The sequence below is a fragment of the Heliangelus exortis genome, chromosome 2 (assembly GCF_036169615.1).
Source record: "Heliangelus exortis chromosome 2, bHelExo1.hap1, whole genome shotgun sequence".
In the NCBI taxonomy this organism is placed as follows: domain Eukaryota; kingdom Metazoa; phylum Chordata; class Aves; order Apodiformes; family Trochilidae; genus Heliangelus; species Heliangelus exortis.
In genome coordinates, this window is record NC_092423.1 from 3,769,329 (window position 1) to 3,795,525 (window position 26,197).

At 44.1% G+C, this 26,197-nt stretch overlaps 1 protein-coding gene across 3 annotated transcripts in view; it reads right to left on the reverse strand.

Moving 5' to 3' along the window:
* Positions 1-26,197, reverse strand: part of VIPR1 (vasoactive intestinal peptide receptor 1) — a 132,214-nt gene that overhangs the window by 12,097 nt on the left and 93,920 nt on the right. For all 3 annotated transcript variants that reach the window (XR_011724112.1, XM_071734586.1, XM_071734587.1), the window contains exons 5-9: positions 23,187-23,287; positions 20,565-20,697; positions 9,941-10,094; positions 7,789-7,849; positions 4,317-4,386 (exon numbers count right to left, since the gene is read on the reverse strand). Coding sequence is in view for 2 of the 3 variants with exons in the window: in XM_071734586.1 (XP_071590687.1) it covers positions 4,317-4,386; positions 7,789-7,849; positions 9,941-10,094; positions 20,565-20,697; positions 23,187-23,287 (519 nt within the window). In the remaining variant the exon portion in view is untranslated. The remainder of the gene's footprint in view (positions 1-4,316; positions 4,387-7,788; positions 7,850-9,940; positions 10,095-20,564; positions 20,698-23,186; positions 23,288-26,197) is intronic.

The window sequence follows — 26,197 nt, forward strand, 5'->3', positions numbered from 1 at the left end:
TCCCCTAGGAACGTGTCCAGGCGGGTTTTGAATGTCTCCAGTGAAGGAGACTCCACAACCCCCCTGGGCAGCCTGTTCCAGGGCTCTGTCACCCTTACAGTAAAAAAATTTTTTCTGATATTCAACTTGAACCTCCTATGCTCCAATTTACACCCATTACCCCTTGTCCTATCACTGGTCACCACTGAGAAAAGCCTAACTCCATCTCCCTGACACTCACCCCTTACATATTTGAAAACATTGATGAGGTCACCCCTCAGTCTCCTTTTCTCCAAACTAAAGAGACCCAGCTCCCTCAGCCTTTCCTCATAAGGGAGATGTTCCACTCCCTTAATCATCTCAGTAGCTCTGCGCTGGACTCTTTCAAGCACTTCCCTGTCCTTCTTGAACTGAGGGGCCCAGAACTGGACACAATACTCCAGGTGTGGCCTCACCAATGCAGAATAGAGGGGGAGGAGAACCTCTCTTGACCTACTAACCACACCCTTTCTAATGCACCCCAGGATGCCATTGGCCTTCTTGGCCACAAGGGCACATTGCTGGCTCATGGTCATCTTCTTGGGGGAAAATTTCTGATATTTGAGGGGCTTCTCCTTTCAGTGCCAAGCTGTTGTTAAAAAAAATCCATGAGCAGAGAAACCCCACCCCACCCCCCCAAAAAAAAAACAAACCAAAAAAAAACAACCAAAAATCTGGGAGCACAGAATAAACCGACACAGGGTGGCAGCCATCTTGGGCCTGACATCAGCCTGCTTGGGACTTTGTGTCATACATCCCAAGTATGATGATGTCAAACCCATAGAGCACAGCTATGCACGACGTTCCTGCTGGGCAGGGAGGAGCCGACGAGAGGGCGGGAAAAACCTTGGGAGTTTAGCGGAGCGCCGGACGTCAGAGCCCTCGGGAGACGGTGACATGGGGCTGGCTGCTGAGCATCTCAAAGGCTGAGGTGGTGAGCCAAGGAAACCCAAGGAAAACACCAAGCAGCATCCACTCAACAGGGCCTCTACTCAATGCTATGGGGCACATCTTCTCCAGAGACCTTGGAGAGCATGGGAAAGACCTCATGGATGCAGCAGAAAGCATCCCCCTTCCTATGGCATTAGGCCACAGGGTCATAGAATTTTTAGGGTTGGAAAGGACCTTTAAGATCATCCAGTTCCCTGCCATGGGTAGGGACATGTCCCACCAGGTCAGGTTGCTCAGAGCCCTCTCCAGCCTGACCTTAAAAATAAAATAAAATAACCAGATCTCAGAAAAGAAGTTTCTCAAATAAATATGGCTGTAGGTTGGCTCCAGCTCAACAGAAATGACAGAGATGAGTTTATTTCCCCCAAATAAAATCACATGCCCAGTTACTGTGAAGATGTGAGTAAGACTGGAGATACTTTTTATTTGCTAGGAAGAGCAAGGTTATGGTGGCTGTGTCACATTGGCAAGATGGTGGGCCTGAGACATGTGGACACACACAACCTCTTCTTCCATGCTTGCCCACCAACACACCCTCTCATGCATCCCAGAATCACAGAATTTTCAAGGTTGGAAGGGACCTTTAAAATCATCCAGTTCCAACCCCATGGGCAGGGACACCTCCCACCAGCTCAGGTTTCTCAGAGCATCATCCAGCCTGGCCTTAAAAACTTCCAGGGATGGATGGGGCTTCCACCACCTCTCTGGGCAACCTGTGCCAGGCTCTCGCCACCCTCATGGTTAAAAACTTCTTCCTAACATCCAATCTAAATCTATTCTCCTCTAGTTTGAATCCATTCCCCCATGTCCTATCCCTCCCTGACATCCTAAAAAGTCCCTCCCCAGCTTTCCTGTAGCCCCTTCAGATCCTGGAAGGCCACACTAAGGTCTCCTTGGATCCTTCTCCTCTCCAGACTGAACAACCCCAACTCTCTCAGTCTGTCTGCATAGCAGAGCTGCTCCAGCCCTCTGAGCATCCTCCTGGCCCTTCTCTGGACACACTCCACCATATCCATGTTTTTCTTGGAATAGGAGCTCCAGAACTGGCCCCAGTACTCCAGGTGGGGTCTCATGAGAGCAGAGTAGAGGAGGAGAATCCCCTCCCTTGACCTTTTGGCCACATTTCTCTTGATGCAGAGACCAGAGGAGCCTAACTAATACCTGGAGTTTAGATGGTGCTTTGCACTCAAAAAAAAAAAAATCTCAAGTACTCCAGGAGCACACCCAAGGACTCTGAACCCTATTTAGTAGCAAAGGTAGAGAGACAGGAATGGCAATTTCCTAAAGGCCCCTAGGATGAGGCAAATCTACTTGCTTTCAACAACAGAAAAGGGGTGACAGATTTTTGAGGACTTCGTTTAGTTTTAGTTTGCCACACAACCTCTTTCTTTATCCTTTCATGGTCAGTGCACACACAAATGATTCTGATTTCTAGAGACTCAGCAGCTGGAAGGGATTGTGTTCACCAGCCAACCTGATTCGCTGCAAAACCAGATTGTAAAGATTTCCTCCAGCAATTCCTACATTTATCACAACAACAGGTGAATAAAGTAGGCTGAAGCACATCTCTCATTTAGACACTAACTCTTTTTTTCCAAGGCTGTGAGTGATTAGAAATTAATTGCCTTTCTTGGTTATGATGCATGGGTTAATCAGTTTATATCTCTCCCGTGCCATTTTTCACACTTTCCATTCATATCTATTTGCTTATAAAAATGGTTTGGGTCTGACTTGGTGACAAGTGGAATTTATCAGTTCAAAGCAGCAGCACTGAAGGGAAGATTGGAGCTGCTACATCCTGACTGTGTTGGCTTGAGGTGGTCAGGAGCAAACATGGACACAGGGCAGGGATGAGTTGGGTGGAGGATGAACTTCCAGGCTTAAAACAGCATTGGATGGCAGAAAATGTGGATATCAAAGTACTGGAGAAGATGTTTATTTTTAAACCTAGAGCATAACTAAAATCAATTCTGTGCTTAATGTCTTACATCTTATATATGCTTATATCTTACATCTTATTTCTGTATTTCTTCCCATGTTACATTCCTTCCTGCTGTTCATCAGACAGTGGCTCTCGTGGCCTTCCTTTGTGCCAGATTTATAAGATATTTGCAGAAGGAAAATCAGACACTGCTGGGGAAATTTCATTTGGTACCGAGGAAATAATTTATTGGAAAAAAAAAATACAGCCTCATTGATCCAAGAAGCACAGGGTGTATTTCTTTACTGAAAGGTTATCTTGGGAAAGGGAGATACCTATAGCTTTTTATGATGATATAAAGACTTGGAGATGTTTAATCTCAGTATTGTATGTCTTTTCTGTGAGGGGAATAGAGGAAGATGTCATTATTGAGACTCAGTTTGAAATCCTTGTATGACAAATGCTACAGAATTAAAAAAAAGCTTCTTGTAAAGGTCATAATGTACGTGGAATAAGAATAATGTGTGCCTAAGAAAAGATTTCTGTTTAGAAGAGATAGATTTGGTTTGATTTCTTTTACATTTTTTTCCTCCTTTCCCACATGCTTGCCTTCCTTTAAGAAAACTCAAAGCTAAGTTCATTTGATTTCAAGATGGGGCTCGATACCTGACAGAGGAAACAAAATATTCAACAGGGATGGAAGGACTAAGAGTTCCACAGAAATCTCATGGTTTCTGTGGTCAGAACTGACCATCTCCAGAGAAGTAAGAAGCCAAGCACCTCTGCTGATTTATCTGGAGATCATCCAAGCTTCTCAAGAACTTACTTCAAAAACACACAGCTGGAATCTGACTTTGCATGGGATGCTACAGCCAGAGGCAAATACTTGGGGGGAATGGATGGAACCTCTTTGTTTCTAGGTAGGAATTTATGGCAGGACTCATCCCATTTTCACTTGACAGTGGTGACATCCACAGCTGAAAAGGGTCACCCTGTGCTCTTCATGTGGTCTGCTCAGACAACCAAAATATTTATATTATTTATATTTATATTTATATTTATATTTATATTTATAGTTTTTTATTTATATTATTTATAATTTTTATATTTATATTTATTTTACCCATGGCTGCTGCACCAGGGTGCCCAGGGTGCCCAGTTTGGATCAGGGTGGTCAGAGTTAAAACAAATAAGATTTACCTGGCTTGCCAAACTCTTTTTATGGCCAGAGCTTAAAGAGGTTTACCCAGAGGGTGAGCTTCCTCATCCTCAGACAGACATTGAATATACAGCAGGATTTACTCTGTCAACACATTTTCCATGACCATTTACAGAACACTTTTCCACAACACTTCACCCCCCCCCCCCCACCACCACCCAGTATTAAAGATGGCTTTGCAGCCAGCAAAATGTGCTGATACTTTACCAAAATAGACACCAAAATAGGAGTTTTAATGATCCACCAGAATGGGGATTCCACAACTTCCTCCCAGCACCTAAAAAGAAACAACAAAAAGAAAAAAAACAGACTTAAAACACCAAGGAACACCAGAAAGCAGCTGTGTAACCTTCTCAAGCACTTGGTTTTCCTGGATGCTGAAGGTAGAGCTATGCCAGGTGATGTGAAGAGGACTAAACCTGGTGTGCACAGGCTGGGAAGAGCTAAAAACTTCCTTTGCAGTGGCTTTAAGCACTGGTGGGTACCATTTTCCCCAGATACAAGGCTGTGAGGTCTTTTTCCCTCAGTAATGGAATGGTTTGAGGATGCTACCCTGAGGTGACTGTGGAAAAGGATGGGGATTCACTTAATTTCTCCTTCACTGAGGTCTGATGCAAGGACATGCTGTGAAAATCACTGATTCATGAGGTCTCCAGTGCTATCCACTATAATGGGCAGGGGGATTGGCACCATCAGGAAAAAAATCCACGTGTCCTTATTAAAAAGATGCCAGGAGGCCTATGATGGGATGAATCCAACCATAGCCAGGGATCTAATCAGACAAGGCAATAGGGTCCAGGGTGGGATTCATTTCATCCTTGTCCTGGTTTGGGCCAGGATAAAGGTGATTTTCTGTCTTGTACTTCTGCTTTCAGCTCAGTCTCTTGTAAGGAGCTGCACTTGCTGAAATGAACAGCAAGTTTCTCAGTCAGTGGCTGCTCTGGGACTGATAACTCTGGGTGTTTATAGTTACTGCTGGAGACTGGTGTGCAGAGCCAAGGACACTGCTCAGCTCTGAGGAAAATTTTACCCTCCAGAAGGAGTAAAGAGGTCCCACCTGAACCCCTCCTTTGGGGAGGAACAGACAAGAGAGATGCCAGAACTGACCAAACAGAGGATTCCATCCCATACACCTCATACTCAGGATAAATTTGAGGCATCATGAGGGCCAAGCCAGCTTCCAGCTGCCTGCCCTTCCTGCCTTTCCTGCTTCCCTTCCTTCACCCAGCATCCTGGGAGGATTCCATCCCTTCCTCTGCCTGTGCTCCTGATCCATCCCAGCCTGAATCTGTGTGTTCCTGCCTCCAGCTCCCAACTGCTGCTGACCCCAGGATTCCAGCCTGGACTTTCCCAGGGCTGCCCTGCAGCCTCGGGGGTGACCTGAGAGTTATTGGGGGAAAGGGGGGAGGAACCTGGGATCAATTTTCTTGTATATTTGTATAGATTTGGTAATTTTTCCTATTTCTCATTCCTGTTTCATTCAAGCTGTGTAGTTTAGTTCCCAACCCATCAGTCTCTCTCCCTTATTCTCTCTTCTTTCTTTATCAGGGAGGAGAGGGGGATGAATACAGATCACCTGTTACTCTGTTTAATTGCCGGGGCAGTGTTAAACCCTGACAATCCTGAAGTCAGAATTGGCTGCAAACCACACCACTCCTTTCCATCATCTGGAACACCATGGAAATGACAGAATAGGAATGCTGTGGGAATGATTAATATTGCCTGGGGCACAATTCCCTGCAGACCTCAGGAGTCAGGTGGTGGCAGGTGCATTTGTAGGAGCACATGAATGAAAAGAGGTCTTAGAATAGATCAGTGGAGCCCATTGTAGATTATTTCATGCATTGCCAGTGCAAATAAAAGTAGACAAAGAGAGGCCCTTGTAGGGCACAGTTCCTGAGACCTATTTTAGGCACCAACTTCAGGATGAAAGGAATTGCACTCCAGGGACTGTTCTGACTAAATCTGCTAAAAAAGGAGGTGAGAGCCAACTGCTCATATAGAGATGCTTGAACTTCATCAGGTGCATGCTGCCCTCTCATTTAGAATTAAAGTGGCCCTAATTATGTCTAGTGCACTTCATTTTTAAAATAAATTCAGGCAGTCTGACTGAAGGTCACTTTAATTTGGAGTCAGAATGTTTAAACAGAGGCTTAATGCTGCTTAACCAATCTTGCATAGTTAGGTTTTACTTAATCTGGATTAATTTCCCCAACTGTTTCTCTGTAGGTAATTTTAGTATGCAATAAATAAATATATAAATGTTAGGTATTAGCATATCCTGTAAATTCACACTTTGTTTTACTTGGCAGAAAACTGTAGAGCTTTGAGGCCTCCAGACAATGCAGACAATTTCTATTAAGAATTGCTGCAGCTGAATAGGAATATCTAGTTAGGAGAATTGGTATCCAGACTGGTGAAATCCTTTGGTCTCTTTGTTGAGGCTATTTATTTATTAACAGAGTAAATAAGGCCAGTTTTATGCAGATAGAGTGGAACCATAAAAGAAGTCAGTAGCCCTCAGGAAGTGTGTTGGTGTGGCTATAAAAAAAAAAAAAAAAAAAAAAAAAGTAATGAGAAATCTGAGCTGCTTCTCTTTCTGACATAAGGACACATTTAGAAAAAGAGAATATAGAGGAGAAAATGGAGTTAACCATGTGCTGTAAATGCAAGAAGTGAGGCCATGCACAGGGAGTACATAATTGCATGATTCTGTAACTCTCTGCAGTGTTTTCTCATCAAAATCCATTCTAATTACTACAGTTGGACTGTTTGGGTAAAAGCATGAAGGGAAACTGCAGGATCAGAGCCTATTTACTTGCATCTATTCTCTGATTTTTGCCTTGTTTATTTAGCTGCATTCTTTCTGCTTCTTATATAAAATATCAGAGGCTGCTGCCAGGTTAAAGGGGATGAAGAACAGAGCCAAAGATCCCTCTGGGGGAAAAAAATGAGTTTTTTTACTTCATTTGTGAGAAAGCTAATGGGTGCATTTAAATATCTGCTGCAGCAGCATCTTTGGGGTCAAATCTGCAGGATGCAAAGCTCTGCTCTGAGCACAGGGCAGCAGCTCAGATGCTTTGTTATACACAGGATCACAGGGCCAAATGTGACCTGATTCTAGAATGGTCTGGGTTGGAAAAAAACTTAAAAATCATATAGTTCCAACTCCCCTGAATGGGCAGGGACACCTCCCACCAGCCCAGGTTGCTCCAAGCCCCATCCAGCCTGGGCTGGAACACTTCCAGGGATGGGGCAGCCACAGCATCCTTGAGCAACCTGGGCCAGCATCTCACCACCCTCACAGGAAAGAATTTCTTCCTAATTTCTCATCTAAATCTCCCCTCTTTCAGTTTGAAACCATTCTCCTTCATCCTATCAACTCCATGCCTTTATAAAAAGTCTCTCTCCAACTTTCCTGCAGCCTCTTCAGGCATTGGTCTGTTCACAGGTTCCCTGCAAATATCCTTAAGAAGGGACTGGGAAACAAAGAGAGTGAGTGATGGGTCTAAGTTGACATAAAATATGGGTTTTCAGGCAGATCTTGGAACATTTCCCAGCTCATGGTGGCAAGGGCCACCTCTGACACCAAGGCATGGGTCACTACAACTTTCCTTGGCCTTCCTTGGAGATAAAGGAAAGATCACAAAAGAAAAAAGCAACGAGTCCATGGGCTTACCCAACGTCAAAAAAGTAAATCCTGACAATAGTCCAAGCAGTGATGAACACGGAGGGGGCACCTGACAAGAGAAGAGATGGTGTTAATGTCAGAAATCATTACAATTTTTTTTCTTCAGAGCTGTTCTCCCCCATCCCCCTGCAGCTCTCCTGAGTGACCCAGGTGATGCTTTCCCCAAGAATGGGCAAATGCTTTGTGTTCTCAGCCCTCACATCTCAAACAAGCAACACACTGCCTCTGTCTCCCAAAGGCCATGCAGGATGAGTTTCCTGTAGCTGCTCCCTTGCAGATTTATCTTCCTGCTGCAGTGCCTACGAAACCACTTCTGATGGTGGAATGCAAGGAAGATAAATCACTGTGTACACCCCTAGCTAAACCAGCCACCACAGGCCCTCTTGAGCATCAAATATCTATTCCTAACACATAGGTTGGCTGAGCTACTTCAGGTGGTGGCTTTAGGACAAGAAATATGCCCTTGGAGTCCCTTTACTGTACTGTCTGGACCTCTGCTGAGTGTGACAAGAGCCTGGAGGGACAAGGTGACAAGTTGGTGTCTGCAGCTGGCTAGATGGACCTGCCTCTTCACTCCATGATCTGCCTGACTAAGGTGGTCTCCTTCCATCCTTGTGGTGCCTCTTTTCTCTGTCTCTCACGTTGATGAGATTCAGCTTGGAAATGTTCCAGGAGGGATGTGTCACTTTGTTCTGCATTGGTCACAGGGCTGTGTGCTGTTTATTGCCTGTGATTTCTGAGTGCAGGGGTAATAGGAATAGGAAGAGCTGTAATGAGTGCATCCAAATTATTAATTCCTGCATGATCCATCCTGAATCCATCACTGATGCTCTTGCAAATGATGGATGAATGAAAGGGCCAAAAGATCCATCAAGCACATCTCACTTTCTCAAATTGCCCTTCCCCACCTCAGCAACCTCAGAACCCATCAGGGGTGCAGAAGATTTCCTTTGATTTAAGATCATTGGCTTCAAACATTTATTTGCTTTAAATTTGCCAGCTCTGCTGTGCTGACAGAAAAGGTGTCTATGCAGAAGGCAGGTTTAAGCAAGGTCTGACTGGATTAATTGTGTTTGGAACAAAGCCATCTTTTCTCATGCTCACAGCACAGGGAATTGTCTCTCCTCTGCAGTGTGAACCCAGGCAGGAATAACTCCTGTCACTTTTGATGGAAGTTACTCCATGGCTAACTGATCAGATTCAGAGTCCAGGCATATCCCTCTATATTTGTTTCTTTTCAAGATTCTTCCCTGCTCTAATTATTTCCAGGTTTCAGCTACTGAGAGCATGGACTTTGCTTACTTATACAGAAATCTTCAGCTAAATGGCTTAAAGGGGCAAAGAGATTTCTGTTTCCTCTTTGGAGACAGAAGAATGGTTGATCTGGCAGGATTAATTTGCATAAAACAGGAATTCAGCTCTGAGTTACTCTGTGAAGACTTTAATTCTGCCTTCCTTGGCGTTTCATTGTTTTATTTTATTTTTAGCTATTTCATGTATTTTGCCTCATAGGTATGAGACTGGATTCAACATTAAAGCTGGAGAAATCCTGAATGCAGTAAGCAGAAGGTTATCAGCATTAGCACATGGGCCATGGGATCTCAGGTGAGCTGGCTGGCCTGAATTCAGGAAGACAAGGAGAGTTCTGGTTCAGTCCAGCAGTTTTTCTTTGCTGGGATTCAGCCTTGAAATTTAAGGTCATTGCCTGATATCAGCTCCACGGTCCCAGGTAATGAGGAGTTTCAAGCCCAAAGCCCTTAGAGCCACTGAGGTGTTCAGCTCACCATAAAACCAGACAAACTGTGCTCTGAAATACCTTTAGAGATTTAGGCTAAAGCTCCTCTGGCCATCACTTGATCTTGCTGCTGGTTGCACTACCAGCAAGGTACCACATACCCCATCTCTGCCTTGTCTGAGCCCCAAGGATTGTGGATTAAATTTTAACAAAAATCATAGAACCCCAGACTAGTTTGGGTTGGAAAGGACCTTAAAAATCATCTCCTTCTTATCCCCCTGCCATGGAAATCTCCCACTAGACCAGGTTGCTCCAAGCTCTACCCAGCCTGGCCTTGAGCAGCTCCAGGGAGGGGAGATGACTCCAGGATCACCTCTTGGCACTCAGTTTTGGGAAGATGCATACCCCAGCCAATCAGGATGTACCACCAAAAGTATTTCCTCTCTGAAAAGAAGGAGATGACCAGCAGGGTGTGAAGATACAATCCCTCCACCAGGAGCCAGAAGAAGTTGGCCATGATGCAGTACTGGAAGAAAACCATCATGGCTTTGCAGCCTACCTGGAAGAGAAGAAATCAACAGTGGGGAACTGCAGCATCTCTGCATAGCAAACACAGTGAATTATCCAGAAACCTTGCTCTGATGTAACTTTGGGGTTGCTTTTTGCAACAAGCTCCATGGTAGAAAGCCAAAAACCCTACGAAACTTGATTTGAGTGGTGATTCTCACCATGTGTTAAGCATTTTCACCATGCCTGGAGTAGAGTGTGCATCCCTGAGAGAGCCAGCTCAGGTCTAGGTGCTGTTTGTGTGAGCTTGGAGGTACATTAAGCCTTGGAAACCCTACTGATATGCTGGACCATGACCCCTATCAGCATGGAGCTGCTCTCTAGGTTTTGGATTTCCATCTGTGGGAAGGTGGCTTAGAGGCAGAGAGGATGCCCCAAAGTCCTACCCTGACGTGTAACTCACCAGCCACTGCTCTGTCAGGGAGGCAGACAAGGGGACAAACTGATTCCTCAGGATTATGAAAAAAGACCAACCCAAACAAGCAAAAAAAACCTCCAAAATATCTGTGTTAATTAGTCCTTAAAATTTAAGCCCAACTGCAATCACTCCACACCTGGTAGATACTGGAAAAGCTTAAGGTGTTGGAGACAGAGGTTTGAAGAAAGGCAAATCTGAATACTCAGGAAGGAAAAGAAGGTTGGGGATATATATATATATATTTATATATATTTATATTTAACAAAAGAATAAAAAGGAGAAGCAGGGTAAACTAATGAACATGAATAGATATGATTGCACTGGAAAGGGAGAGATTTAAAAAGGGAAAGATGGTTGTTCTTCAGGAAAAGAGTAATTAAAAGACTTGCTGAGTGAAGCTTTCACTGCAGCACAGGTAATGGGAACTGGCACTCTACCAAAGAAAAAAACATAAAATGGGAAATTCCTCTCTAAGGAGCCAAACCCACTGCAAAACACCTGAAGGTAGAAATAACTGCTCAAAGAAATATGACAGCTCTGGCCATTTCCCCTCATCTGTGTGTCCAGGTCCAGCCTGGATGTTCTTCACAGGACATCCTTGAGATCATCCTTGAGATGCTGCTTCAGCAATGGCCTCGTTGCCTTCAGTGAGTCTGCCTGGATAATACCCTGCACTTTTTGGGGAGCAAAAGCATGAGAATTTGGCTGCTAATACTCTCTGGTAAGGGGCTCTTGCTTGGTGCTCTGCACGGGGAAGATGTTGAATTGAAAGCAATCCTTGATTTGCACCAGTGACAAGGTGACACTTCCCCCCCTCCTCCCCTCTCCTGCTGCAAACAGCTGCTGTGAAGCACTCTGGTTGAAAGGAGAAGGGTGGAAAGGGATTTTCTTGATGCCTCACATGTTTTGGGGAGGGACTTGTCCTCACTGATCACTTCAAATGAATTCAACCCTCTCCTAGCACCTGCCAGAGTGTGACACTAGGACCTCATTTCATAGAGCCATAGAATCACAGAATGGTTTGGGTTGGAAGGGACCTTAAAATTCATCTCTTTCCAACACCCTGCATGGGCAGGGACACCTCCCACCAGCCCAGGTTGCTCCAAGCCCCATCCAGCCTGGCCTGGAACACTTCCAGGGATGGGGCAGCCACAGCTTCTCTGGGCAGCCTGGAACCAAGTCCCACTGCAAGTGACTTTCTGAGAAAGTGGCACAGAGGAGGACATAAGGATGGGAAAACCAAGCCTGAGCTTGTTTTTACACCTACCAGGTGTATTCCCTATGTCTAACAGCACTTTATGCTTTCAAATAATTGTAGCTCTGAGAAAACCATCTTTCTCCCCAAAGTAATGCAGTGACCAGCTGACCCAGCATGAAAAATTCAGCTCAGATGCTGGAGACAGTGATTAATTAATTTTAAATACTCATATGTCTGCCCCTCAGTTATAACAACTCTGCTCATTATTAACTGCTCAGGATTGTCAGTCTTCATCATTGCTGAAATTCCCCAGCTTAGCTGGACAAGAGTTGGTCTGAGGTGTTGATGGAGGTTGGGACACACCCAACCAAGACACTTGCATGAGTCTCCCACCTGTGAATAGAACACAACTCTACAAAAAAACCCCAAAAAAGGTCCATCAGCTCCACAGAAATGCTGATGAGCACCATGGAGCATCACTGCACTACTACCAAGTTTCCCTTGGCTTCTTTACTGGGGGTTTAGTGGGCTACAGCTTTAGGACTTGGATCCAAGAAGGATTTAGAGCAAAGAAGCATAAAGGGGCACCTCTCACAGCTGGTCTGGGAATACACTGGGATGTAAAGGGTCTGCCTGAGCCTCATCACCCCAGTCCTGGGAATCCCCATCCCAAGAGCTGACCTGTCCCTGCCTGTGTGTGACCTCTCCTGTATGTGGATCTGCCCTTTGGCATGGCACCAAGATAGATGGAAATCAGCTTAGAGATGGATTTCAGACATCACATGGAATCCTGGGCAATACTGCAGGTCCTGGCACATTATTTATGAGGTTAGGACAGTTGCCTTCATTGCTTCAGTCAAAAAATTGGGCTCAGATTCACCTCCATCAATCACAGAGGCCTCCAAATCCCTGCTAAGGTACTTAGGTCCTTTTACCTGGGCTACCACCCCTGATGCAAGGGGAAGAGCTTTACACAGAGATTTCTGCAGGCCCCTTCAACAGAAGAAAACTCATTTTCTCAGTGACAGATTTATCCAGCACTTTTCCTTTATGATGCCCAGAGGACGTGGCCTATCTGAAGGGAAGCATCTGAGTGACTCACACTGAATTTGCACACAGCAAGAGCTGCTCTTCTCAACCTGCTCAAGGAGGCTTCCTTGATCTTTTAAAATGCTTTTTATAGATGCCACTCATGATCCTGTTGTTGGGGAACAGGTGGAACTTGCACTGAGCAAGTACCATCTGCACTGGAGATGTTGAAATTAGGGTCTTCTGGGACAGGTTTAACTCTATATCTCTATAACTCTAGTGCCATTTTATTCACTCATAATCATAAATAAATTCAAGATTCTCAGCCTTGAACTGATTCCCACCCCACTTGCCTAAATCAGATGGAATCCCAGCTCTTCTTCTGTTCAGATATCCACCTCACCATGATGTACTCTGTGATGAGGACACAATGACCAAATAATTGCTCTGGTTGTAGGATTAGACACTAGGATTTATTCCCCATCTCACTGGAATTCATCCCATTGATAATCCAAGTTTCCAACCTTTTTCTAATGGAAATATTGTGAATTATGGACAGAGCTGTCTGTATCTCTGCATTGCCCATGAAATTCCCTGCAAGTTACGTGGAGATTTAGTTTTCAAAAGCATGTTTTGGTTTTTCATGGGCTACTTCTCTCTGCTTTTAGCTTCACTTCTATTTTATAAGATTGATTCCTCTCTGAGAGGAAAAAATAACGATGGGAGGAGTGGGTACACTGTGCTGGCATAGAGATTACTGACTCTGATAAGAAAGGAAGAGGGAGGATGTTCAGTGGGATCATGCTGCCCAAGCCAGTGTTGTTTACTGGGAACAAAAATAAAACTTCCTTTGACCACTCAAGAGGGGATTTTTGTCTCAACCAGAGGCTAAAGCAACCTTCTTTTACAGGTCACCTTCACTGAGAGATGAGAGGTGAGCAGCAGTGTCTGTCAGTCCTGGCTTGGACCTTTCCTGAGTAGGTGGCTAAGACAGAAGGCTGTATCCTCATAGCCTCAGGCTATTTTTTCACTCATTCCCATGCTGAGGGCTGTGACTTTTACATAGAATTTTTTTCACTACTTAGTTGGCTTTGATAGAAGAGCAGAAAAGCACATCCTTGGTCCTTGCAAGATGAACTGCAGTAGAGGAAACATTTCCAGAAGCTGACTTGGCAAACTTAAAATGTATCTTTTTTTTTTTTTTTTTTTAATTTCAGTCTTCTGTTACTGCACAGAGTCCTCTGCAAAGACAATTTGGCTGCACAGGGTAATGGTTTGACCCTACAGAGGCCAAGAGCAAAACCTTTGCTGACTTCAGCAGTGATGCTGCTGGCCTCATTTGCAGAAATGCAGAACTGTGTCAATGGAAGACACTGACTGAAATAAAATAGTGTTTTACTGGGCAATTCTGTTCCTCCAAAAGTAAGCTTTTAGGTTAAATCAGTGTACTGAGCCACTGGAAAGAAAAAAGGGAAGAGAGGAGAGGAGAGGAGAGGAGAGGAGAGGAGAGGAGAGGAGAGGAGAGGAGAGGAGAGGAGAGGAGAGGAGAGGAGAGGAGAGGAGAGGAGAGGAGAGGAGAGGAGAGGAGAGGAGAGGAGAGGAGAGGAGAGAGGAGAGGAGAGGAGAGGAGAGGAGAGGAGAGGAGAGGAGAGGAGAGGAGAGGAGAGGAGAGGAGAGGAGAGGAGAGGAGAGGAGAGGAGAGGAGAGGAGAGGAGAGGAGAGGAGAGGAGAGGAAAGGAAAGGAAAGGAAAGGAAAGGAAAGGAAAGGAAAGGAAAGGAAAGGAAAGGAAAGGAAAGGAAAGGAAAGGAAAGGAAAGGAAAGGAAAGGAAAGGAAAGGAAAGGAAAGGAAAGGAAAGGAAAGGAAAGGAAAGGAAAGGAAAGGAAAGGAAAGGAAAGGAAAGGAAAGGAAAGGAAAGGAAAGGAAAGGAAAGGAAAGGAAAAGAAAGGAAAGGAAAGGAAAGGAAAGGAAAGGAAAGAGGGAAAGAGAGAAAGAGAAGTAAGAGAGACGAGAGGAGAGAGAAAAGAGAAAAAAAAAGAGAGAAAAGAGAAAAGAAAAAGAAAAGAGAGAAAAGAAAAGAGAAAAGAAAAAGAAAAGAGAGAAAAGAAAAGAGAAAAGAGAAAAAAAAAGAGAAAAAAGAAAAGAGTAAAGAGGGAAAAGAGAGAAAAGAGAGAAAAAGAGGGAAGAGAAAAGAGAGAAAAGAAAAAAAAACCTGAAAGAACTTCTTAAAATGCCATCTTGATAGGAACAAAGTAGCTTTTGACAGAGGCACATGGCCTTCAGTTTGTGTGGACCTATGCTGTCAAGCTGAAAACCTCAGTTCAAGCATCTCCCCATCTATCAGGAATTATAACAAAGAAAAGAGCTTAATGGGAATAATAATCTTACATTTTGATGAGGAACCTTGCAGCTCCTGCTGCCCTTCTTGGCTTCAACTGCCAGTCAGCCCCACAAAAAGTACAGCAGATGGATCAGCAACTGGATTCATGGTCACCATCTATCTCAGGCACAAGGATAAAAGGTCTCCAACACATATTTTCCCTGTTAACATATTGCTCTGCATCAATGCTGCCCCAGAAACATTAAGCAGGAGTGCTCTTAAGCCTTGGCAATGGGAAATTAATTCAATTTATCTCAACCTGCTTCCCTCTAGGTCACAATCCATTACATTTTCATGTGCCCATCATTGCCTAAGAGCACACACTGGAATACTTCTTCCACGTCAGCTGTCACAGGGCAATTTATTAAACTATTATAAACTGGATTTGTGTCTGAGCTTGTTGATTTGTTACCACTTTCACAAAGCAGAAATGCTGTTTCTGGACTGAGGAGCTCTGCTGTACAGCCATGCACCTGAACACACACACATTACTGCAGCAAGCCAAGTCTTGCCTGCTCCTTCAAGGGTTTCAACAGATGTGTAGGGTTAGAACTCAGGGACGTGGTTTAGTGGTGGTTAATGGTTGGACTTCTTGATCTTAAAGATCTTTTCCAACCAAAACGATTCAAAAGAAAAAGATGGAGACAGGAGGAAGAAGCTTCTGAGCTCAATCTCCATCTCCATCTTTCCTGTGCCACTACTTCCACTAAGGCTGGGCCAGAAACTGGATAGAGAATTAATTCTATGACTGGAGCATCATTTCTCTAGCAATAGCTCAACCCATATGGGCTCCAAAGCTCCATGAGATAACCTCAACCTTCATTAGTGCCTTCACCCCTTAATGCCAGCTGAAAGCCAGTTGAAAATGGCAAGGTATTTAAAAGCCTGGCTCTGCTCCTATGGAAATTCCATGAGAAAACCTCTATTTTATGCAAAGCATAGCAGGGTCAGGTCTTACACTTGGCAGAAAGCTTGCAAACCCTCTGAAAAACAGATGGAGCTGTATCAGTTTACACCAACCTAAAAAATTGCAAGTCCACGTGACTGCCCTTCATGCCTTGCCCAGGAAAGGTTCCTCAGCCAGCATCCTATCTGCTGAATTCAGTCAGAAGCTCTCATGTCTGCTTTTCCTCACGTCAGAAGCAAGTCTAAGCCCTCTGACTCTGACCCTCAGGGCTATTCAAGCATTTCTCTTCCACTGATTTTCACAGGGGTTACACAACTGTCAGCCTCTGAGGGACTCAGCTTTTCTGTGTTGTCTCCTAGGAACAATCATTTGCTTTTGGGAGGCAGCCTTGTGAGTATTTCCAAGGTGGTGATGAGCCCTAGCTGGTCTGGCCTCTGGGTCAGATGACTCAGAGTTCAGTTTTGATGTAAAAATAGAATTATCTGGGTAAATGGGGTAACTGTCCCCAGTCCCTGCTCATCAACCCCAGGGCAATGGCAAGACATTAACAAGACAAGACAACCACTAAGTAGAAGCTAAAGGGAGATTCTTTCCTGTGAGGCACTGGTCCAGTTTGCCCAGAGAAGATGTAGATGCCCCATCCCTGGAAATGTTCCAGGCCAGGTTGGATGGGGCTTGGAGCAACCTGGGCTGGTGGGAGGTGTCCCTGCCCATGGAAGGGGGTTGGAACTGGATGATCATTAAGGTCCTTTCCAGCCCAAACCATTCTGTGATTCTATGATAATTGCACCCCATCCATTTGAGTTCAAAGGGACCATCCAGGCACCAAGGTGCAGGCACCAAGTGCTTTCCAGTCTCTCTGCCCATGGAAATGAGGCCCTCCCTGTGATGAGGTCCACTTTTTATTGCCCAGGTGTGTAATGTGAAGGAAATCCTTGTTCCTCCCACCTCCTAGGTAGCAGCCACATTTGAGTTTTAGCACAAGGAGCAAAGGAAAGAGAAAAAATCCCTGCTCATGTGAAGCAGAAGTTTCTCACTGTGTGCTCTTTCACTCATGGTTGACCTGAACCATCTCACGCTGTCCACAAATTCCTCTGACACCCAGCCAAGTATTTCCTGTTGGCTTGAGGGGATGGATGTTGCAATGGACTGGCTTCAGTTCTTCTTGCTGAGCTTTTTGACAGCTTTTAATTTCTACTGAGGATTCTGCTGAAGATCTCTCTGATGTTCCTGTCAGCACTCAAATCCAACACCCCCATCTCCTTGGTCTACAGTTTTACCATTAGGTTAAATAAAGAGACTTGCATCTGCCAAACAAGTTCTGTGGATTATCCTTATATCTGCTGATCCCTCCATGTCTACTGAACATTGCTACAATACAAGTTTTACAGTAAAACAAATGACAGAGGGAAAGAAAGAAAAAGAAAAAAAAAAACCTTGAGAAAGCTCCAGTAAATGATGTGGAGAAGTAAAAAAAAAAACAAAAAAAAACCAGAAAGAAAACAGAGGGAAGGAATAGAGGCACTGACACATGCTGGTGAAGAGCTTAAAACATTTTTGTGTGGCTGGTGGGTAAAATATAATTTTATATATTCTTACTACAACAGGTAATGCCAAGATCAGCAATTTAGGCACTCCAGAATGCTGGGAGAGGTCTCTTTTTCTTTGGATTTTATAGCCTTGAATCTATTCTGGTAGGGGGGATACGTTTATCTTTTTTTTTTCCTTAGAGGAACTAAGTGCAGTACCTTCTCTTCTAGTAAAACCCTGTTATTGCTTTCATTTTGCCCTCTTTAAAAAAAAAGACAGTGGTCAGAGCAAAACTGAACTGTTTGTACAAATCTCTCTTGACACTGAATGAGCTCAGGGCCATACAAAACCATTATAGACAAAACCTTCAGTAAATTGTGTAGTAGGTTCTGGGTATATGAACTCCTACCCAGCTCTCCCAAATCAAAACTTCACCCTGCAAGTTTAAAGCACAAACAAACCAATTATTTAACCTAATGAAAGCCAACCTAACCCAACCAAACCCACATAAACATGATGGATTTTATAAGCATTCCTCCAATAAGATGAATAGTATTAGGAGAAGCATTCTGACTACTTTTCATGGAGGTATTTTTCCTGGTCTAAAAATGTTGGCTCAAGACAGGTGTAGATTCTGCAAGGGGTGATGGGCAGCTGAGTGCTGCAGAGACAGATTTGTTCCACGTGTTTTTATGGCCCTTGCAGAATCATAGAGAGATCATCAAGTCCAACCCTTGATCCACTCCCCCTGTGGTTCCCAGCCCATGGCACTGAGTGCCACATCCAGGCTCTTTGGAAATATCTCCAGGGATGGAGAATCCACCACTTCCCTGGGCAGCCCATTCCAATGCCTGATCACCCTCTGGGTAAAGAAATTCTTTCTAATGTCCAACCTAAACCTCCCCTGGCACAACTTGAGACCTCTTGTGCCCTCTTGTCTTGCTGAGAGTTGCCTGGGAAAAGAGCCCAACCCCCCCCTGGCTCCAACCTCCTTTCAGGGAGTTGGAGAGAGTGATGAGGTCTCCCCTGAGCCTCCTCTTCTCCAGCCTCAACACCCCCAGCTCCCTCAGCCCTTCCTCCCAGGACTTGTGCTGGATCCCTTCCCAGCCTCCTTGCTCTTCTCTGGACCTGCTCCAGCACCTCAATCTCCTTCCTGAGCTGAGGGGCCCAGAACTGGACACAGGACTCAAGCTGTGGCCTCCCCAGGGCTGAGCACAGGGGCAGAATCCCTTCCCTGGACCTGCTGGCCACGCTGTTCCTGAGCCAGCCCAGGATGCCATTGGCCTTCTTGGCTACCTGGGCAGTGTGTGTATCCTTCAAGCCATTCACCCTGAGCTGGTATTTTAATGTTAAAAAAACCCCTCTGCTAGGGAGACACACACACAGTGGTGGCAGCCATGGGTCTGGCTCTTCCAGAAGCTGTGGATCCTGCAGGACAAAGTCCTTTATTTATATAGAGCAGTGTTTCTGGGTGGATGGTTGGAGCAAACACTTCTCACACAGCTTTCTGCAGTCGTGCCTCACTCATCACCAGAGCAAACTCCTGCTGGGCTAAGAGCTTGGTCAAGCTCCATGGCTCACTGGGTTCTTGGCTCTTCTGCCAAGTAGCATCAGCAGTTATCTGAGGCACCAGACACCAGGCATTTGTTTCTTCCAGTTTAGATGTCATTCTAACCATTCACAGGCCTTCACAATAAAAAGCCATTGCTAAAAAATACAGATCCCAAGTGAACCACAGAGTGGGGGGGAAAAGAAAAAACGACAGAGGATCAGTGCAATGGGAATGGATTGTGTGTGGGGAAAAGCTGGGGAGAAGGTTGCTCTTTGGTATCATCTGAGAGATGCTCAAGGAGAAAGGTGATTATAACAGGAGGGACAAGGCTCAGGGTAAGGATGCAGAAAAGCCAGAAGGCAAGGAAAAAACTGGGTGGATGAGAGAGGAGAATCTTTTTCTGCTGTTGTATGATAGAAAAAAACAACAAAAAAACCCCAACAGGTCCAGAAGGAAACTGCTGGGCAGTTGTGCCACGTCCCCTGTTACTACTGTCAAGCAGCTCATCTAATATTATGAATTTATTACGAAGATTTTTTTTTTTTTGGGGGGGGGAGGCTGGCTCCTGATCACATCTCTTTATTTTGGTGATTTCAATTTCCTGTCTAAAATTATTCATGACTGGTGTTCTCTTACGTCAATCTGACCTTTAGATAAACAGCTCCTCTGCCTCCCTAATGTTTGCTCCAGCTGATAACACTGAGTTGGAAAGTGAAACAAATATCCCAGCTCCTTTATTCCCCTCATTTATCATCACAGTGGGGAAATCTCAGAGCTGCAGAGAGCTGGTGTGGGATACAAATTCAGATAAAAAGTAGACCATGATGTCTTTACATAGATTTCTTGCTTAAAGCCCTGCAGAGATCTGGTCACTTCAATCAGGGAGCCCACAGACCCATCCAGGAGCCTTCTACAAGGTGATGTGAAGAGTAGAGAATGAGTAATTAAAGCTTGACTGAGTAGGGTTGCACTTTACACACACAGCTAATGTATAGGTACCCACCTCATAAGTACCTCCAAGAACCCTGTAGATCCACCTGAAGTTATGTATCTGGATCTGACTCCGAATCTGACTCCCACCTCACTGAAAGGAGATTTTATTGAATACCTAAACCACAAGACTGCCACTCTCCTTTGGCCAGGATATCAAAAAAATTACCACGGGACCAGGAGATGGACACAGGACTGACATGAGCCCCAAAATCTTGTAGAGCCCCAGTTCTGGGTTTGACCTGGGGCCAGATGCCTACAAATTCTTGACCCTGCTAATTTACTTTTTGCATTCCCTATACAAATGAACCTGCAGAGATCACGGGTTTGCTTCTTCCAAGCAAGAAAAAACCCAAATTTCCCAACATCCTGTCTCACGTACATTTGCTAATTTCTGGTGTTATTGATTAAGAGGGGCAACAGAATAAGGTGGAAACTTCCAGGTACATGGCTACTTACTGAACTCACAAAGCAGTGCTCAGATTCTCCACTTTCAAAGAGGATGACATCCTTTATGAAGACAGCAATGGCTCTCATGATGAAGGACATGAAGAGGTGCATGTGGATATAGTTTCGAGTACAGTGGAGTTTTCTGTGGGTAAAGAGATGAAACGACATTTCTGAATAGCAAGGCCTCTCAAAAAAGCATTATTTACCTATTTACTTCTTTCTTCTGCCAAAATACAGATGGAGAATTAAACATTAAAAACACCAGGACAGACTATGCCCACTTAATCCACTTCAGCCTTTTGAAACCCACAGAACATGTGGCAATCCATACATCTGCAGCAGTGTTGTTCCTCTTCTAGTTCTTGGAAAAAAAAACCAAAACACAACAAAACAAACCAAACAAGGTCAAAGCACAGAATGAAAGAAAACAGGTCCATTACATTGCTCTCCACTGGAAAAGAAATGGTTGTGACTGAGCAAACTGTGCTCATGACACAGGTTCTGTTTTCTGCAGAATGTTTGTGCTGCAATAATTCTTTTCAAAGTGAAATATTTCTTCAGAAAGAGAAATAAACTCTTGGCAGCTGCTGCCAAAGTTAACACATTTTACAGACTTTGTGAAGCAATACGAAATGTATTTTCCTGTAACAGAAAAATTAATAGTGACTGATGGTACTGAGAGAAACACCAGGGTTCTTCTGTTCATTATCTACTAATATTTTGAAGCTGAATTTTGATCATGTTGGTTTTCTTTTTAAGCAGAACTTTACATGAGCTCTAGTGAAAGGCCTAATTCCCTGGGAATGGGCACCATGATTAAATTACCACCTCTTAATGACTCACTGGTAGAGTTTTTGTTCTTAATCTCTTGACAGGGTAATGGGACCCAGCTGAAGTCCTCTCAACTTGCAGGTGAAGGCAAATCAAATAAGTACAAATCAAATAAGAAGTGCAAAGATCTTGAAGGGTGAGGCCAGGCTTGGTGTAAGTGTGAGAGTGACCCCAGAACTTCTGCTTTGGGGGTTATGTCTGGGCCTGTCCTAAGTGGGACAATAATCTAACACATTTCAGGGAAGCCACTGGAGAGTGGTGAGAGGAGATGGAATCACATCTAAAAGGTTCTTCCATCTAATGGAGATCTGTTTTTTGCTCCTCTCCCAACACTTGAACAACATTATAATAGATTATATGAAGAGTTCTTCATTGGAGGCATGCAGATTTAGATGCCTCAATCTATTCTAAATAATAGAGATTGAGGATTGACTTAATTTGCTGCAATCTAGATGGTATCTGATGCCATTTGATTTGCTGCAGGGTGTCTGTCTATTAAACCTTAGTTTCCTGAAGGTTCTGCATCACATCTATTAGTCTTGTGCACATCTCAGAGGCTCCAGCATGCCTAAAATGGCTCTGGATGTATTGCCATGGAGCTCCATGGGCTATAGAAGGAAGGGACTGAAATACACTCTGGGAGGCAGTTTTGTGATTCATCTGTACCACTTTGAGTAACTCCTTCAGTGAAAATACATCATCCCATAATATCCATATGTATCATATTGAAAAGGTCTCTGCAGAATATAATAAAATCAGGAACAGGCTGCTCTGGGAAGTGGTGGAGGGACTGTCCCTGGCGGTGTTAATAAATATCTGGACCTAGCACTTTAGGACGTGGCTTGGTTGGCTGATGGTGTTGGCTTAAAAGTTGGACTTTATGGGGAGTCTTTTCTTGGGGGTCTTTTCCAACCTTCATAGAATCATAGAATCATAGAATCCTAGGGGTTGGAAGGGACCTCGAAAGATCATCTAGTCCAACCCCCCTGCCAGAGCAGGGCCCCCTAGAGTACATCGCCTAGGAACGTGTCCAGGTGGGTTTTGAATGTCTCCAGTGAAGGAGACTCCACAACCCCCCTGGGCAGCCTGTTCCAGGGCTCCGTCACCCTTACAGTAAAAAAATTTTTTCTGATATTCAACTTGAACCTCCTATGCTCCAATTTACACCCATTACCCCTTGTCCTATCACTGGTCACCACTGAGAAAAGCCTAACTCCATCTCCCTGACACTCACCCCTTACATATTTGAAAACATTGATGAGGTCACCCCTCAGTCTCCTTTTCTCCAAACTAAAGAGACCCAGCTCCCTCAGCCTTTCCTCATAAGGGAGATGTTCCACTCCCTTAATCATCTCAGTAGCTCTGTGCTGGACTCTTTCAAGCACTTCCCTGTCCTTCTTGAACTGAGGGGCCCAGAACTGGACACAATACTCCAGGTGCGGCCTCACCAATGCAGAATAGAGGGGGAGGAGAACCTCTCTTGACCTACTAACCACACCTTATTGATTCAAAGATTCTGGCCTCTCATGCAGAGATGAATCATGTGAAAATCTACATTCAGTGTGATGAATCTCACCTAAATAATTAGTTTTGAGTGATAAACCTCACACACAAATCCCCTACCAAAAAAAAATCCCCGAGGACACAAATCCCCTGCCAAAAAGCGGTGATACCAAAAGCTGGAGGAACATCCCTCCCCCTGTCCAAGTAAGGAATCTTTTCCATCCACCTGTGACACTCACAGCCTAAAGATTCCCTCTGCCCTGTGCATCCCTATGCCTTTTCCACTCGTGATCTTACCTGAAGAGACATAAAATGATCATAGCAGCTGTGAGAGCGATGAGGGACAAGGTGTGGCCGATGGTGTAGCCCGTCTTGACTGTGCCATAGAACACTGTTTGCTGGTGTGAAGGAAAGAAAGAAAACAAGACTTTCAGAAAGCTGCCACCACACACTCCTAAACACCCCATCACTCAGCCTGTATTGGCTTTCTTGCTGAGAAACCATCCTTTCACTTCAGCCTTTAAAATCCCCATCAGAGGACACAATGAGAATAGCACTGGTGAGAATAAGAACAGCTCCAGCTGCAGTAGAGCTTGGAGCACACCAAAATCAGGTTACACGTGGGAAAAGTTCATGCAGGAACTGATTTGACACTTGCAGAGACAGGTACATGGTTAAAATCTTGGGGAACATGAATGGCTCATGTTGAGTCAAACTGCAGCCTGACACATGGGCTCTGATGAGCTTCACCTCCTGTTCACTGAGGATAAAAACTGGTCTGGAAATTGGTTTGCTTTTGTGGAAGATAGGTACTGTGTTTAGATAAGTAAAAGCTACAGATATTCTCACTGAAATCACAGATATGTTCATTCAGAAACATCTGTTAAGTTGGAAATTGGTTCATAGCTTTTCTCTTCAACAGCTGATGGAGGGAATCTCAGAGCATGGGGCACCAAAGGACTGAAACCCAACAGGGAAACTTGTTCTAAATAAAATGGGGAAGTAAGGCACCAAAACTCTCAGCTATCCTAAGGTTTTCCAGCAGCTGATTTGCAGTTTAAAAAAAGGACAAGAGTTATATCTTATATATCTGTTTTATCAATGAAAAAGCCAGGTTTTCATTCGAATCTGCATCCACTCCTTGCCACCATTTTCTATTAAAAAACCAAACACACCCCCTCCCCAAATCCCAAACCACAAAGAGGAGTTTAAACAGCAAATCTAAACCCAACCTTGTTTGAGAAAACACTGATTATTAATGAGAGATGACATTTTTATATGCTATTTTCATACGCCTTGACAAGTAGTAGGTACTTTACAGAACCAGTGAGGCTGCAATGAGTAGTAATCCTCTAGCATTTACACAAGGCAGCTTAGAGGGGTGTTAAGACACAGTTTCCAAAGAGTTCAAATCTTGCATTGGTCACATCTATATTCCTTCTTAGACCACAGACCTGAGAGATGGCTAAAAGATGGCTAAAAATATCTTTATAGCCCCATTCAATTAATCCATATCACTAAGAGCTTTGGGTCAGAAACTCTGGATGTGTAATCAAGGGTTTAATCAAGGGTTTCAGGCCAATTTATCAACCTCATCTCATCCATTTGGTGCCAGGAGCTGATGGAGTCACCCAGTTCCTAAGGTTCCTCTTAAGGTTCTACCTTTCTACCCCACATTCCTGCAGACCCCCCCAAATTTAGCTGTAGGCTTGTTTCCAGTCTTGTTTGAGTGCTCAGGCCTCTGCCCCAAAGGCAGATGAGAATCTTCCAATGCAAGCAGTCAGCTTCCTTCATGTTGATTTCATCTTTTTTTTTCATTATCTGATTTCCTTCCTGATGGCACTAAAGCAGAAGTGTTCCAAGCAAAGACCTGACCAGTAGAAGGAGAGATTTTGTGGGAGGGGACTGAGTTTGAAGAGTCCCACATTAGATTTAGGAGTGCAGAGGAAAGGAAATTCAAAGATATCATATGGGATGTCAGTAGTGGAGGGATGGGTGAAAACCCTCTGGTCTATACAGCTATAGACCTTTTGCTTTTTAGAGTTACTCACAGGAGCAAGTTATGCACAGAAAGATGCAATAAGCAATTCCCTGCTTTCATATTTTATGATAACCAATCCTTGTGTACAGAGATGGCTCTTAAACAGCTTTAATGTAGCACGTGGGGTCATCTCTGTTCTGGAAACAGCACATAATGACTTCTCACTCTTCATTTGCACTTGTTAATGCCAATCATTCCCCATTTTGCAGATATCAAAGCAGAGAATTTTACCCTAGATAACAAATGGGATTGGAATTCCACTCAGCACTCAGATTACTAAAATATTCTTATCAGAAAAAAGGGATTTAGGAAATGAAGAAAATGCATGCCCAGGATGCCCAGGTTCTAGCTGTACACCTGGAATGCCTTACAGAATGAGATGAGACAATTTCCTCATTCTCCCTGTGACTTCTAAAAGTCTCTGTTTAATGTCACAGTTATTTAAAGTAGATGCTAAACTCAAATGAACTGAGAATTAGCTTCCTCAGGTTCTGTTCAGTAACCTCAACTTTTTCCCCTTGGTAATAAGAGATTAGAAGGTGAGATATTTATTTTTGTCAGAGAAAAAGTACAGAAACACTGATCAAGAGTTTTTCAGTAGCCCTGCACCCAAACATACTCTGGGTTCACATCACTCAGCCTAAAGTCACCTGGGCTCCCTTTTCAGTAAATGTAAAGAGGTTCCTTTGGAATGAAATGTGGGGTAAGCTGACCTCTGGAGCTTTCATATTTTATGATATATTTTATGATATATTTTATTTCATATTTTCATATTTTTCTTCACTGTCTTCAGATGAAGCCTGTGGGGACTCTTAGAGAGGCCCCTCTTGACCAGAGGCTCACAAGGGACAAACTTTGTTTCTATGAAACTGTGTGTCACATCTGACAATGGGACAGCAAAAACACCTCCCCCCAGCACCTCATTTCCTAATATCTGTCTTTTCCTAAGATCATGTTGGAGAAGGATTCATTAGCACAGCAAAAGATCCTAAGTGCCCAGCTTTAATGCCCACATCATCTGCTTCTTAGGGACTACTGGGATTCACAACTAAAATCTTACACACAGCCCTTGTTTCTTTTTCATCCTTTTCTTGTTGTTTCTGATTTGAGACCAGCTACAGGTGCATGAAGTGTTATCAGGGCAGGTTATCAGTCTGTTCAGGACCTCATGTCCCACACAACCTGTTCTTTTCATTTTTTTCTGTTCCCTTTACCCCTTCCTGGTCAAACTGAGAGCCAACAACAAGAATCTATTCTCCTTCACAGA